At 45.6% G+C, this 15,182-nt stretch overlaps 1 protein-coding gene across 3 annotated transcripts in view; it reads left to right on the forward strand.

The window, feature by feature from the left end:
• The first annotated feature begins 4,476 nt into the window (after positions 1-4,476).
• GAN (gigaxonin) overlaps positions 4,477-15,182 on the forward strand; it is a 67,643-nt gene continuing 56,937 nt past the window's right edge. For all 3 annotated transcript variants that reach the window (XM_073225540.1, XM_073225541.1, XM_073225542.1), the window contains exon 1: positions 4,477-4,819. In XM_073225540.1, the coding sequence (XP_073081641.1) occupies positions 4,653-4,819 (167 nt within the window). In that variant the 5' untranslated portion in view covers positions 4,477-4,652. The remainder of the gene's footprint in view (positions 4,820-15,182) is intronic.

A 15,182-nucleotide genomic window follows, 5' to 3' on the forward strand; every position in this document is an offset into this window, starting at 1 on the left:
AAAGCAAAGCTATTTTTTTTCTTTTTGTAAATGGAAATTGCTTTGGTTTTTTTCTTCTCTGAATATAAAAATGGTACTTATTCAGAAAGCAGAGTAAAAAGTGTCTACAATGATACCACTAAGGTAACTATGTCTGTCCACCATCATTGTATCTGCAACTATCCTACAGCAGGTGCTTAGTAAATATCTGAATGAATGACTACTGTCAATATCTTGTGAACATCCTTTATAAGCTTCAGACCAAAAAAAAAAAATCTCTGGGGGTTATTTAACCTTTAAAGCAGAAGGGGTCAGACTGAAACTGCTGGAACCATACTGGATATCTCAGATTATATGTTTCACAACAGCTGGTGTCTGGTATCTATGGAATGGTGGGAAACATTAACACTCCATTCTGATGGTCATAAACAATTATCAAGGGCAGCTCAGTTTCAGCAGTTATCAAAAAAGGCTGCAAACAGTCGGCGGTCTAACCAGGAATGGCTCTTGCAGCACATGGGAGTAGGCTCTTCACCACAAGTCCTTCCTCCCACTCTTGGGCTCTCTTCCTTCCCTACAGCACGAGGATGAGTTTTCTTGGACACCTGAGTTCAACTCAAACAATTTTGATTGAAAACCTTTGGTTGTTAACTTCCCTTTCAGTGAACCAAGATGGTTTTCTGATTGCTTTAGGAAATGAATTAAACCAGACCATGTCTACAGATACATACTAGATGGAACTGCTTTTTGTGCCAAGCGGAAGTGATGGCTAATGTTGAAAAACTGGGAAACTTGACATGTGATTCTGAATTTTCAGATCTCTTGAATTTGCTGGATTTGGCACCATTGAGCCCTCATCCCATGGAGCAACGAACTGGGGCTGAGGGCCAGCCTCCATCTCAAGACCAGGTACGTGTTCTTTGGCTCCCTGGAATCCCACCTACCCCCACTTGTGTTACACCCTGCCTACTGTGCTCATTTACCCAACTTGTTACCCCTAATATGTAAAATCATTCAGGAGGCACCTACTAAGCACCCAGCACTGTGCAAGTCCCTCAGAACATAAGTGAATACAACACAGCTCCTACCTTGAAGGAGCCTGCAAACCAAATTATAAACCAGTAACTACAGTGCAGTGAAGTGCAAAACAGAAAGCATGAATATGACAAAGCACAGGGGTCTGCCCTGAGAAGCTGGCTGGAGGTTCCCTGAAGGTTGTGCTTGAGCTGGGTTTTGAAGGATGAATATGAGTGATTCAGGCAGGTGGGTTAATGGCGAATATTATGAACAGTGGGGTGGTACTGAAAAAATTGAAAACATACATTAGGTTTTCTGCTGATTACCTGTCTGTTGCACAGGTGACCCTCCCAAACCAGCAACTACCTTTCTCCTGATAGATGCTAGTCTGTCTATACTCTCTGCCCAGGTCCTCCTGTTCCTTCTTTCTGTCAGAAAACTAGAGAGAAGGTTCCCATCTACAAGGAAGAGCCTGCCTGCCTGATCCCCACTCACCTCCAGGTACTTCAACTAAGGCAACACTTCCATTCTGGGATAACTGGTGACCTGAGGGTGGCTCTGTTATTTGACTTCCTTGTTTCGTTTTGAAACCTGTAACATTTAGAGAATAGACCAGCATTCCAAGCACTTAATCAGTAAGTATTGATCAAATATCCACACAGTGTAGAGAGTTCTCTTTGTCATATATATCATTTTTGACCCCAACAACAACCAAGTTGAGAATGAAGACAAGCACAAATAAACTGAAAACAGAGAATTTAGAAAACATTTATTAGGTACCTGGTATTCACAATTTTTTAAAATCCCTCCATCCATCCAACATTCACTGCACACTACTAGGGCCAGGGACTGTATTGTGCACCTGAAAACAGAAGCCAACAGATGACATGGATAAATAAACCCATTACAATACAGCAGTGTTCAAAGTACAGCAATGACTTGGAGAAAGGGATGTCATCTGCTCCCAGAGATGCTGGGACCCCAGAAAAGATAAACTTGAGCTTCTTGTGTTTTTCCACTTTTTATAATGACATTTTACAACATACAGAAAAATAAAGGGACTAGTACGAGTCTCCCTGTACCCATAACCTGGCTTTAACAATGAGTGACTCACAGCCACTTGTTTTATCCAAACCCCCACTTGCTTCCCTTCATCCCTTGGCTTTGTTCCGAAGCCAACCGTAGACTTTTTTTTTTTTAGTTTTAATTTGCATTTAATTTATTAGTGATATTGTCCATTTTTTTCTTTTCTAGTTATTGGTGTTTATTTTTTTGTGAATTACATACTCATGTAATTTGCCAGCTTTTCTACAGGGTTGTCTATTTTTTCTTTTTGGTATCATAATCTATAATTACATGAGGAACATTATGTTTACTAGACTCCCCCCCATCACCAAGTCCCCCCCACATACCCCATTACAGTCTCTATCCATCAGCATAGTAAGATGCTATAGAGTCACTACTTCTTTTCTGTGTTGTACAGCCCTCCCCGTGCCCCCCCTCATTACACATGCTAATCATAATGCCCCCTTTTTTACGCCCCCATCCCTCCCTTCCCACCCATCCTCCCCAGTCCCTTTCTCTTTGGTAACTGTTAGTCCATTCTTGAGTTCTGTGATTCTGCTGCTGTTTTGCTCCTTCAGTTTTTTTCTTTGTTCTTATGCTCCACAGATGAGTGATATCATTTGATACTTGTCTTTCTCCGCCTGGCTCATTTCACCATGCATAATACCCTCTAGCTCCATCCATGTTGTTGCAAATGGTAGGATGTGTTTTCTTCTTATGGCTGAATAATATTCCATTGTGTATATGTACCACATCTTCTTTATCCATTCATCTACTGATGGACACTTAGGTTGCTTCCAATTCTTGGTTATTGTAAACAGTGCTGTGATAAACACAGGGGTGCATATGTCTTTTTCAAACTGGGCTGCTGCATTCTTAGGGTAAATTCCTAGGAGTGGAATTCCTGGGTCAAATGGTATTTCTATTTTGAGCTTTTTGAGGAGCCTGCATACTGCTTTTCACAATGGTTGAACTAATTTACATTCCCACCAGCAGTGCAGGAGGGTTCCCCTTTCTCCGCCAACATTTGTTGTTGTTTGTCTTTTGGATGCCAACCGTAGACATTTTAAATCATTTCTCCCATGAACAGTGAGCTGTGTTTGAAGAAAGAACTGGAAGTGTCTGGACTTTCCACTAGTAACATCCTTCTTCCCATCTGCTCTTCTGCCAGAGTTACATACTCTGATTCCTGTCACTGATTCCAAAGCCTTGGCTCGTTCAGGGTAAGGATCTAAGACTTCAGGAGCCCCCGAGTTGGCAGAGGAAAAGACTGAGCTGATCCAGTGGAAACCTCTAGAATGCTGATCACATTCGTCTGATACTTTGGTCCTCATAAAATTGCCAATTCTTTAGAAGCTTATGAGCACCAATGTTTGCACAAAACGGTGGCTATTTTTCACATTGCCATGTACCCTTCGCAGCCTCTAACAAAACTATAGGATGTGGCTTGCCCTTGCAGACCGAGCTGACCCAGAGTCACAACTTTTATCTTCACTGGGTTGGGAGCCCGGTCTGAACGTCTGGCCTCTCCACTTTCCACCCCTTCAGAACATTCTTGCATTACCCTGGACTCCCTGTCCTTCACCATTCTGTCTCTTCTTTTAAAGCCATACACTATTGTCCACCTCCATCATCACGCTCCCATCCGGGCCCCCATTCCCTCTCCTCGAGTACTGCAACGTTCAAGAGCCTTTCTGCCTTTACTGCGGCCACCCCACTCCACCCCCGCCTCATTCTCCACGCAGCGGCTGAGTGATCTTTATAAAGCCCTCTGCTTAAAACTCTTTTATGATTCCTAACACCTAGAGGTTCAAGACCAACCTCCTTACCACAGCCCTGCAGGATTTAAGACCTGCCACTTCCTTCTCCAGCTTCATCTGCCGCATCTCCTCGCAAGCCCGCAGCCCAAACGCTCTTTTCAGGGCCTGCTTCCGCGGGTCTCCGAGCTCTTGCCTGGCAAGCGCCTTTTCTCTCATAAGTAGTGAAAGCTACACCTGCCGCGCCCCTGCTTACACGCGTTACCTCACCGGAGTCCACAACAACACTAAGTCATCATCTTCGTTTTGCAGATGGAGAGGCTGAGGATGGGCGCCTCACGGGGAGGGATGGGTACCTTAGCGTGGCCACCCAGCTAGTGCGGGGAAGAGCCGAGACTCGGGCTCAGACTCGCGGCGCCAGAGGCCACGGCTTAACCACAGTTCCCCGGCCTGACGCACCTCCACCGCCGCAGCGCCCGCCCTTCCCCGCGGACAGCCCCGCTGAGCCCGGGTGGGGACCTCGGAGCTTGCGGAGTGACGAGGCGTCTGATTGGCTGCTTCGGGCGACGAAGGGCGAGAGGGGGCGCGAGGGCTTAGGGTGCGTCGCGGAAAAATGACGCAAGCCCGCGACTCCTTAAAGGCGCCGGCCCCTGGCGCCCCGGATGGCGCAGGCACGTTCCGGTACTGCCGTTAGTCCGCGGAGCGCTGAGATCCTGGCCAGTTGGGCTCGCGCGCGGGCCGTGCAGACGGGGCGCGCGCCGGACGCGGGTGGCTCCAGGGGTCCGGCAGGGCGGTGTCGGGAGCGGTCGGGGAGGCTGACGAGCGGGCGCCGCGATGGCCGAGGGGAGCGCCGTGTCCGACCCTCAGCATGCCGCGCGCCTGCTGCGGGCGCTCAGCTCCTTCCGCGAGGAGTCCCGCTTCTGCGACGCGCACCTGGTCCTCGACGGGGAGGAGATCCCGGTGCAGAAGAACATCCTGGCGGCGGCCAGCCCGTACATCAGGTGAGGGGGGGATCGCAGCGGACCGGGCGGGGCCGCGTACTCGGAGCCGGGGCGGGCCGCGCCGGGCGTGTCCCCGGGGCCACTGGTCCCCGCTCAGCGCGGGGTCCCCCGGGCAGACACTAGTGCCAGGGCCCCGGACAGCGCCTGTGTCTTGGGCCGCCCCGGGCCGGGCCCGTGCCCCCCAGACCCCCGCCTTCCCTGGGTAACCCGGACCCGGGTCGCGGCGCCCCGCCCTCCCTGCCGGTTCCCACCGCCCGCCCGGCCTCCCAAGCCCCGGAGCCCCCCGACGCTGTCCTGGGCGGCCGGGACCCGCGCCGGCGAGCAGGGCGGGGCCGCGCCGGGCAGAGCCGCTCCTCGCCAGGGCCCGGCCCGCGGATCCCGGCCGAAGTTTGCCAAACAAGCCCTTTCTAGCCGGGTGTGCGCTCAGGGAAACCCTATTGGACCTCCTTAGGATGGCCCACCCGACCCCAAGGCCTAAGTTATTGCCAAATGTGTTTTCTCCGCTTACGGGAAGAAGGGTGTTCGTTATAGACGCACGTTAAAATAAACTGTAACGAATTTTAAATGACTTGCTGTAATTCGCAGAATGCAGTTACAGCTCGAGGACCATGAGATTTTGGGGACTCGGCATTTTAAAACTGAAGTGAACAAAGCTTAACATGATTTTCCAGGTCAACTAACCAGGTTAATTAAAGGTTGATAGGATAGCGCTTAACCAGGTGTGTCAGATCTTGCAAGGGGCTGTTCCTCTTTAGCAAGTTCTTGCAAACAGGGTTGCTCCTTTAATAAAAGAGAGGAAAATGCTAAAAGCGGGAGAAACTGCCCAGTAAGCTGGTTAAATATAGACCAATTGTAGAGAATGTCACTGTAATTGACAGGTCAGAATAATGTGTACTGTATTCTTAGAGCTTTGCTCTATGAGAATTCAGCACACAAACGACATTTTAACCTTTGCATTAGGAGTCATTTGTGCTAACTGAAGCAGTTCAGTTGCGCTTGTACCTTCTCCTGGCTGTGTTTTATAAATCCATGTGCACTCTTCGTGGATTTAAGGTGGGGTGAAGGGGAGTCTTGTTGGTACCGAAGGTTAGATCACTAGTATGACAACAGACAGGTCAGAGCTGGCAGTTGAGAGATTTGAGCAGTCAATATCAAATTGGAATCAGCAGGACCAGCTTCCCAGTTTCCAAAGTATTCCCTGTTTGGGAGACGTTTAGGGAAACTACTTCAGATGTGTTACTGTTGTAGTCCTTGAAGTGACATCCAGCTAACTTAAAAGAAATTACAAGTCGCCGAACACATGCTCTCCATCCTCTTTCCATGCTTCATTTTTCTCCGTAGCACTGACCATGATAATATCCCTTTCATTTTACTCATTGCCTTTGTTGATCTTCCCCAACCACAGCGTAAGCTCAGTGAGGCCAAGGATTGTTCTTTTGTTTGTTACTGTGTTCCGGCAGCCAGGAAAAACAGTGTCTAGTGGTTTAGCACATGCGTTGAACGAGTGACTGCCTGCCTTTCTACCATAGCAGATTGGACATTAGAGAATTGGCGCTGTGGCGTTTCCATTTCAGACCTCAGTTATCCCTAGTTGCAAGAGCACTGAACCTGCTTTCTCCTTCCGGCTTTTACTCCTGTAGGTGTGAGCTCTTGGTAGATGACTTAATCCCAGCTTCAGCTCATTAGTCTAATCACTGAGGGATAAAATATGTATTTTCCCTGTGAGGGAATATGTAATAGTGCTTTGAAGTCCTCACGGGTCTGCAAAGGTATTCGTATTCACTGCTGGTTTCTGCTGAATTGACGTGGTGCCACATAATGAGAATATTTAGTAATGTGAAACGTTACTTATAATAGCAGTAATTTAGGTGTTGAATATTACTAGTCAAAGTAGCAGAGCTGAAAGGGACTTCAGATCTCTAGTCCAATTCTGTTACTTTCCAAAGAAGAAAGTGGGGTTCAGTGGGCATTAGGAATGTGTTACAATAAGGTTGCTAGTACTTAATGGTTGAACTAAGATTAGACTCAGGTTAATGACGCCTAATCTTCTACTCGTTTACCATACCAGGGTCAGCTTTATTTATATTTATTATTTATATTTATTCTTCGTGTAAACCCTACTACAGTTGACCCTTGAGCAACACAGGTCTGAACTGCACAGGTCCCATTATACATGGATTTTTTTCAATATAAATATATTGAAAAACTTGTAAAGCATTTTCATTTCTCTAGCTGACTTTATTGTAGGACTACAGTGTATAATACATATACAAAATAGGTGTTAATCAACTGCTCGTGTTATGGATAAGGCTTCCGAGCAGAGGTAGACTATTAGTAGTTCAACTGCGGGGGAATCAAAAGTTATACGAGGATTTTTTACTGCAAGACAATGGGTCAGCATCCCAACCCCTGTGTTGTTCAAGGGTCAGCTGTACTTACTGCCTTACAATAGGTTATGATTTAAGTGCTTTTAAAGAATTTTCATGCACTGTCTCATTTTGATCTTCATTTCCAACCATCTTGTGCAGGAGGCAGGGCAGATGTTTTTGATATTTTACAGATAAACATAATCTGTCAATATGTGGTATTTTCAGTGACTGATGAATTGCTCAAATTTTATTTGGCTGTTGAAGTGTTAGGATGTTCTTGGGGGTGTTTTAAAAATCAATCTCAAGGCTACTTCAGAGTAATTTGACTAATCTGCATTACCACTTAGAAACTGTTTTATAATTTTTGATGCTAACGATGTTGGGCTTTAATAATGTATCTGTTTTGTTTTAATGGAACATTAAAAAGTTATGTTGAAACAAAATGAATTTGTATATTCTAGAACTTGATGTTTCTGATCTTACTTTCCCTCTTGAGCCTTAAGCATTTGGGTCTGTGATAAATATGTGGATTGGTGCTCAAAAGTTTGGTAGTCTCTGAAGTTTCACAAAAATCTGGCTTTTGTTTAATGTCTGTAGTTACCCTAGTTTCAGTAACTGCTCTAAGCTAAAGTTGCGTGGTTTAGAAACAATATCATATATTGCTTCTGTATTCCCAACAAAGGGAACCCATCCAATTTTGTCACACCTGGAATTAAAGCAACTCATTTGACTTACTTTCTACTTAATATAGAGAAGTCTTTTAACCTAGCTTACTGGTTTAATCTTTTCCTTTGCTTTATCTTTGGTCTAGCATTTGCTTTTCCCCTTGGTGGTCTTAGCTATCAGACCACACTAGAAAAAGTTCAGCATAAAGGGAAAAAGCCGGAAGTCAACTTCAGCAGCAAAACCCTAATGACAACCTGAAAGAAGGTTGTGTATGTGTCATGCAGTATGTGTCACACAGCCTTAGGGTATGGATGCTACCGGGAGGCGCAGGGCCTTCCATGGCACGTGGTCTTCCAGCTCAGTAAATGGGATGCTGCTTTCCCAGCACACCCTCTTGCTCCTTTTCCTCATTCTGATCTCTGAATGACATTTTTCTCTTGGTTTGTTGGGCAAACCAAATCTAAATGTAGCTGACGACCTTTCAGAATGGGAAAAAGTTCATGGATATAACAACCCACGGAATCTTTCCTTTCTCAGCAACTCTGCCACCTTCTGGGAAAGATTCCCTGAGGCTTTTGGAAATTTCCCTTTCTTTTGAATATTGCAAAGTTTGCTTCATGAGGCACTTCTGATTCTGGCACAATCCCACTGATCTGATACAGAGTTCAGACTCCTTTCTCTTAACAGCTGTGGTTGGGAGTAATGAAGGTAAACGGGGTTTGGAAGCGAATTGCTGTGTAATTCTGCAGGGACAGAATAGGGACTCAATACACGTTTTGGTCCTGTATTCATTTTTGAGAATTTCAGTTTTTCTGGGGATCTTTTAGAACATTAGTTTGTTTAGCTTTTACTCCTGGAGAGTAAAGGAAAGAAAGATATTCAAGATTTTTGGATCTTTTGATAAGCCAGCCAACAATAAGAGTGGCTGACTTTCCCCCCTTTTTTAAGAGAGAAAGCGGGTCTATGAGGGTGAAGTGGAGACCTCAGACCTAGAGTCCAGTCTGGGTCATCTTGGCGAGCTTCCCGAGGACTTGGTCTCCTCATCTGTGAAGTGAGGTAGGTTGGGTTCCATGAGCAGCAGATCCCGTGTAAGTCTAGGTTGTGTGGCTCTGTGCTGTGTGTGTGTTGCATTGTGTGTGCATGTTGGGGGAAGGGGTGTGTTTCTGTTCTTACAGCTTCATTGTAGCATTAGTTTTGTTGCACCTTGACATTAAAGCACTTCCTTTGCCTTGTCATCAGGGCCTCGGTTGGGTATTCTGCCACAGAAGTCCAGCCCTGTACAGCGGTTTGTAACAAGCATTTATTTTATGCTTTTAGTCTGGATGTGTTCCAGGGCCTAATTATTGATGAGTCTGTTTTGCCATTTAGATCTAAAATCTGATTCATAGATGATGCGCTGATGAACTACTCGAGACGAATATGATCTCTGTAAGCAGCCCAGTTTTGTGGTGACGTGGAGACTGTCATCCTCCTTTCCGTGGATGCCTGAAATCTGCCCTGTAGTTTCTGGGCTCTGAAGTCTGTTAGTATTGTCTTCTCTGCAGAGCATGCTGTTGATCCCTGAGTCCCTTTTCTGTCACGTGTGCCTTGAGTTTATAGTCACCTGTGCATAGGGCAGCTCCTGAATGATTGTCATAGGAATTTTTTTCAAATTATTGTGCCCCTTTATTCCCCTTCCACTGCCCCCCGCCCACCCTAACCCCTTCACCTACATAGCCACCAGTTAGTTCTCAGTGTCTGTGCGTCTGCTGCTGTTTTCTGTTCATGCTGTTTTGCTTCGTTTTTGTATCCTGGAAATAAGTGAAATCATACGGTACTTGTCTTTCTCCACCTGGCTCATTTCACTGAGCATCATACCCTCTAAATCCGTCTATGTTGTTGCAAATGGCAGGATTTCTTTTCTTTTTACGGCTGAATGATATTCCATTGTGTATATGTACTGCATCTTCTTTACCCATTCCTCTACTGATGGACACTTAGCTTGCTTCCATATCTTGGCTATTGCAAATAGCGTGGCAATAAGTATAGGGATGTGTATATCTTTTCCAATCAAGGATTTGGGATTGTCATAGGATTTTGAGCAGCGATTGTAGCCTGTTGAGTTTCTTAGTGCTTAAGGGTTCAGCCAGAAGCTGCGGGTTCCAAGACTCTTACTGAATCCTGAGCATTCTTAACATCAAGTTGACTGTACCTGTCTTTGGCTGTACTCTTACTACAATGGTAAATAAGTTGGGCTGAATATCTTTTAATGGATCTAGGCCTGGATAGTTTTTATCCACATACTTACTATAAGGCATCCCTAACAACTGCTTAAAGAGAGGAAATCTGTCTTGAAGGGCTTAGTTCACATGGTGCAAATCATTTCTCCCTCCTGCCCCTCCTCCGCTCCTTCTCCTCTTCCTTTTCAGTCTTCTCTTTAGTATTTGCAATCTTGTTGGATTAAATCCTTTTCTTCTGTTAATTTTTCAACAGTGATGCTAAAGTATGTTCAGTTTCAGAAGATCAAAAATTTTCAAATTGGAGCTCTATGTTTTACATAAATCACTCATTTTGGCTTGAAGATGTCTCTCTCTACAAGGCGGTGGTTGCCACTGTGCAACAGTAACTGCTCTAATTCTGGACAGGTGTTTGGAAGATTTCAAATGATGAAACAAATCAATAAAATTCTTGTTAGACTAGCGCATCCTACAAAGTGGTGTTGCATGTTTAGGTTTATTGTAGGACTTTCTGAGGATTGCTTTTTTTTTGAGCAATAGTGTACATGCTAGAAGTAAAACCCAGCTTTAATGAATACTAATTGAAAAGTCTTCCTCTTTTACCGATACTTTGACTTCTACCTCTTCTTACAGTTTGTCTTCCCCCGCCCCCCCCGTAAGTGCTCTTCTACGTTCCTAAGGTAATTTTTCTTATATAATTTAGAGAGCCAAGAAGCAAAGTGCTTTTCCACATAGAAACTCTGGTTCTTTGGATTTAGATTTGGATAACACAGACTAAGCATCCAGATTACAAAGCCACCTTACCCATTGTTTAAACTTAATCAGTTTGTTTCATGATATCAAAGTGAGGCTTACAATCTATGTATAATCCGTAAAGAAAATAAAATGTAAAATGTAATTAGAAAATATATAAATCCTAATTGTATTTTATATAAAATATTGGGCAATAGCCAAATAAGGAGTCATTTAGCTTGTGAGTACCATGCAGTATGTCCTTTAGCGAGCTGCATCATCCTTGGAAGGGTGCAAGGCCATCACTTTGTCTCCTGAACCTGTAATGTAAGTGCATCGTTTGTAAGGCAGGATTCTAAGTTAGGGTGGAGAGGCAAGGGTGTGGGGTGTGCCAAGTAGCAGGCTGTGGTTTCAGCCTTGAATTTGAGTGCTCCCTCCTAAGATATGATGAGTCCAAAAAGGAAAGAAAATAAAGGCCCAGCTAAAGGCGGCAGGTGTACTCCTCTGAAGAGTGGAGGTCACGTGCCCTCCGATGCTCAGCCGAAGCCCGTGGCCCCTGTGATCGCAAGAGCAGTGAGTGAAGTCTTCTGCCTAAGTATTTATCGCCAAAGAGTGACTTGGGCAGAAAATGATGGTCTAATGTTTGCTGCTTCCATTTCTTTGTGGAAAAAATTGTAATTTTTTCTCTATTCACAGATATTAGAGAATAAAATACTTAGGGAAAGTAAGATCTTAGTGGAATTTTGTTAGATAAAAAAAACAGAGTTAGCCTTCAAGCAATAAAGCTTTGAGAGGGAACACATGGACGATAAAAGGACTGGTTTTAAAAAATAGACTGTTGACTAACGGAATGTAAACCCATAAAATGTCCTTTGTTTTCCTTTTTAAGAGTTAATGTACTAATGGATATAGAACCTTAAATGTGTATTTTTGCATGTAGGTATTTTGTGATTCAACTATTGTATCTTTTTAGGAAAAGTTTTAAAGACCACTTGATGCTTGTGATTTTTGTGTTAACATGGTAAGAAAAGTAGAAATATTGTGGAACATAATTTTATAGTCATTTTAGCTTTCATCAGTAACCAGTAGCCTATGCTTCTGAATAATTGTGAATTGTTTATTATTATTGAGATCAAGATATTTTCAGGCTTTGTCACCCAAGTTGTTTATATCGGTCAGTCCTGGAATTGGAAGAAACCTTACAATTAGGATGTGAGATTGGTATGAGTCTCTTTTAATACTTAGGGCACATTCACTGGGAGCCCAAAGTCTGAGGAAAGTGGGATTGTGAAGAGCAGTGAGAATCCTTAGAAAGGTTGTTGGTTATCGGTTTCATTCCTTGCTGAGGCCCGCTTCTGCCTCAGGCTAGAGTTGGGAGCTGGCAGCCCGTTGTCTTCCTACATCATCTCCCGTTTGGCTAGTCAAGGGAGGAGTTTCCCACAGGTGTCCAGCTTCTCTACTGACGCTGAAGCCAGCAAGGGAAGGCGAGGCTGTCCCTTCACATCAGGATTTCTCTTTGGGGTGGTTTGTTTGCTTACTTGCCTGTTTTCCTGCCTGGCCCCTTGACAGTACTGCCTTGTGTGAACAGAGCTGCCAATTCCTGTGCTGCCAGAAAATGATGATCCCTGCTGTTGGCAGGGAGAGGGTGAGACTCTCATTCTCTCCTGCAGTAGGGCAGGCACCGAGTAGCTGCCGTGCTTCCTTTCCTCGCTTTCTCCTTTTCCACTGCTCGGAGAGGGGATTGTGAAAGTACGCACAGCTGTCCAAAGCCCTTGGGTCATTGTTTAGAAATGTCACCACTGCCTCCACCCCTGTGCTTGTGGGATTGTGCTTTACCCATAGTAAATTACAGTCCAAGAACTAGCACTGTCTGAAGGTATTGAAATGTACTGTGTATTAATTCATCACCGCTGAAGTTCCAGTCAAGGGACCTTATCTTAATCATTCTTGACTATTTAGGGGCTTGATTATAGGTTTAGTCATTTGTTTGTGAAACACACAGGAGATACCCAGTATTGGCGACAGGTAGTGCTGGGGAGACTGCAGTGACGAGGGGTAGACAGGGGCTTACGGTCCAGTAGTGTACGTGACGCTTCCAAGGCTGCACCGCTTTTCTGCGAGCCGGCCGCCGTAAGGTGCATGGCCACTGGTTTCCCGCAGTGTCGCACTGAGACTGAGGAGGTGGACACCTAAACCACCCAACTCAGTTTTCCTACCTCTGTGGGGCTAGGAAAGGAAGTAAACATGAAACTAACAGTTATAAAATTATTTTTGATGCTCACTTAATTTTTCAATATTGTATATCCTAGTGTTGTGTGTAGTATGAGAATTTCAAGAATGGGGAAAGAATATATTGGCCTCATTTTTGGAGTAGACCCTTCTGAAAATCTGCTCTCAAAGTACATTTAAATGACTCATCTGATCCCTCACTATTATATTATGAATCCCAGTGTGATGGAGGCGCCTCACTGGGGAGGATGGGGGGGTAGCCGTGGCTGCTGCTCTAGGCCTGGGGAGGGAGTGCCCTTTGGACTGAGAACCAGGGGGTGGGCAGGGAACAGAAGGGCTGCAGGCTGGAGGCAGTGACCGCTGGATTCCCGGGGGGGTGGCGGGGTGGGGAGGAGGGTGGCCTGAGCTGAGATCGGTGCTTACCTGGCTCCCAGTAAGAGGAAGCTGCACTCTCACATTTCCCTGAGTAGCTGCGTGTGCCTGGGGAGCTGGCTGGGGTGTGGCGGTGTGTGGGAAAGGTCCCCCCAAATCTTCCATTATGGTTTTGTCCTGGGGAGTTTAGGTTTCACTTTATGGTTAATGGAAAGGCACTGATGGGTTTTAAGAAGGAGGAGATGGAGCGGTACTGGTCCAATCCGCAAAGGTGCTTGTGGCTGCGATATTGAAAAGGTATGAAAGCCGAAAGTGGGAGCTGGCCTCTGAGGGCCGCCGTTGTGGGGTCAGGCAGCCAGGCACCCAGACAGTGTGGCCATGGAGCTGGCAGGAAGAGGCTGGATTGGAGGTGTGCACGGGAGAGCGTGTCCCTAAGGAAAGGACAGGCCCAGAGGACATGGTTCCCATGCCCGTGTCCCCCAAACCGTGCTCTGCACACGCAGCATGAGGAGCCGATGAGGGATGGCTTCAGGAATCAGGACAGGACAGAGTCTGATCTCCGAGTTTACAGCTTAGTTGTGAAGAAGTCCAGAACAAAAGTTATTTGATTGTATAGATTCTTCCTGTTGCGGGAGCTCCACGGAGGAAGAAGGATGCATTGATCACGTAAGTCTTTGGAGGACACAGACTCCAAGCCAGCCTGTTGTCCAGATGCAGGCTTCCTTCAGGTAGACCTACATTCAGTCACTAAGCAGTAGTCCTGGAATGAGAAGGTAGCTTGGTTCACGAGAAGTTCACAGGCTGGGAGAGCCTGGAGCTCAGAGAGCACACCTCGGCGGGGCCCTGGGCCCCTGTTTCAGGGATTGGGGCAGACAGCACCTGGCTGCCGAGTGTGAGAACTAAGGATGAGGATCAAGGAGGGGATGACACGTTCTGAGCCTGGCTGTTTAGAGCAAGTGGGGAAGGCCACGGTCGGTCTTTGGTATATGGAATTTAAGGTTAGATTGCTGTAGAAACAGCTAAATTATACTCTTCTAGTTTTTGAGAAGTCTATGATCTTGTCTATGAATATGGGCCCTTGGTTTTGCACACGTTCTGTGGCTCTGCCTTTCCTGACCTCCTGCCCTCTTCCAGTGGATAGATGTGTATTCATCCTTCGGGACCTGGTCCCAGTATCCCTTCCTTTGTAATGTTTTTCCAGTTCAGCCAGATAGCCACTGGGTCCCACAGGCTGCATTAGTATGTGGCATGTCCTTTCAGTGTTGGTGTATCAGCCTTTGTACAGCAGGAGAAGTAGAAGAGACAGATGGACTGGGTGCTTCGAAGCCCTCCTCTTTATCTCCAGGCCCAAGGCACTGCACTCTTTAGGGGAGAATCGAGTTCACTGCAGTAGGTGCTGATGGAGACATGGACCAGCATTCAGGACACTGTACACTCTGCTTCCAAATATGATTTGACTCTTTGCTAAAACATTTTACTGTACAGCTGAACATGTATTGGGGGTTAGGGGAGAGGGACAATGTAAACCACTTTACAACAGAGTTTAACCTACAAGAGAGCCTTAAATTTGTGCTGTGGTAGATGACAGTCAGCTCAAGAGTCCATTTCTGGTGCCAAAAAACCTGGGAGAGGAAGGACCAAATTCTTTATTCAGAAGTAGTAGCTCCAGTGAGAAAGCTTTTGTTACAACATGACTAAAGAATTAATTGAGAAGCATTCATTCCCTTGACAACATTTTGGAAGGCATTTTCAGCTTTGAGTTGTTTTGGAGAAGTTTAT

This window comes from Manis javanica, chromosome 17 (assembly GCF_040802235.1).
Source record: "Manis javanica isolate MJ-LG chromosome 17, MJ_LKY, whole genome shotgun sequence".
NCBI lineage: Eukaryota > Metazoa > Chordata > Mammalia > Pholidota > Manidae > Manis > Manis javanica.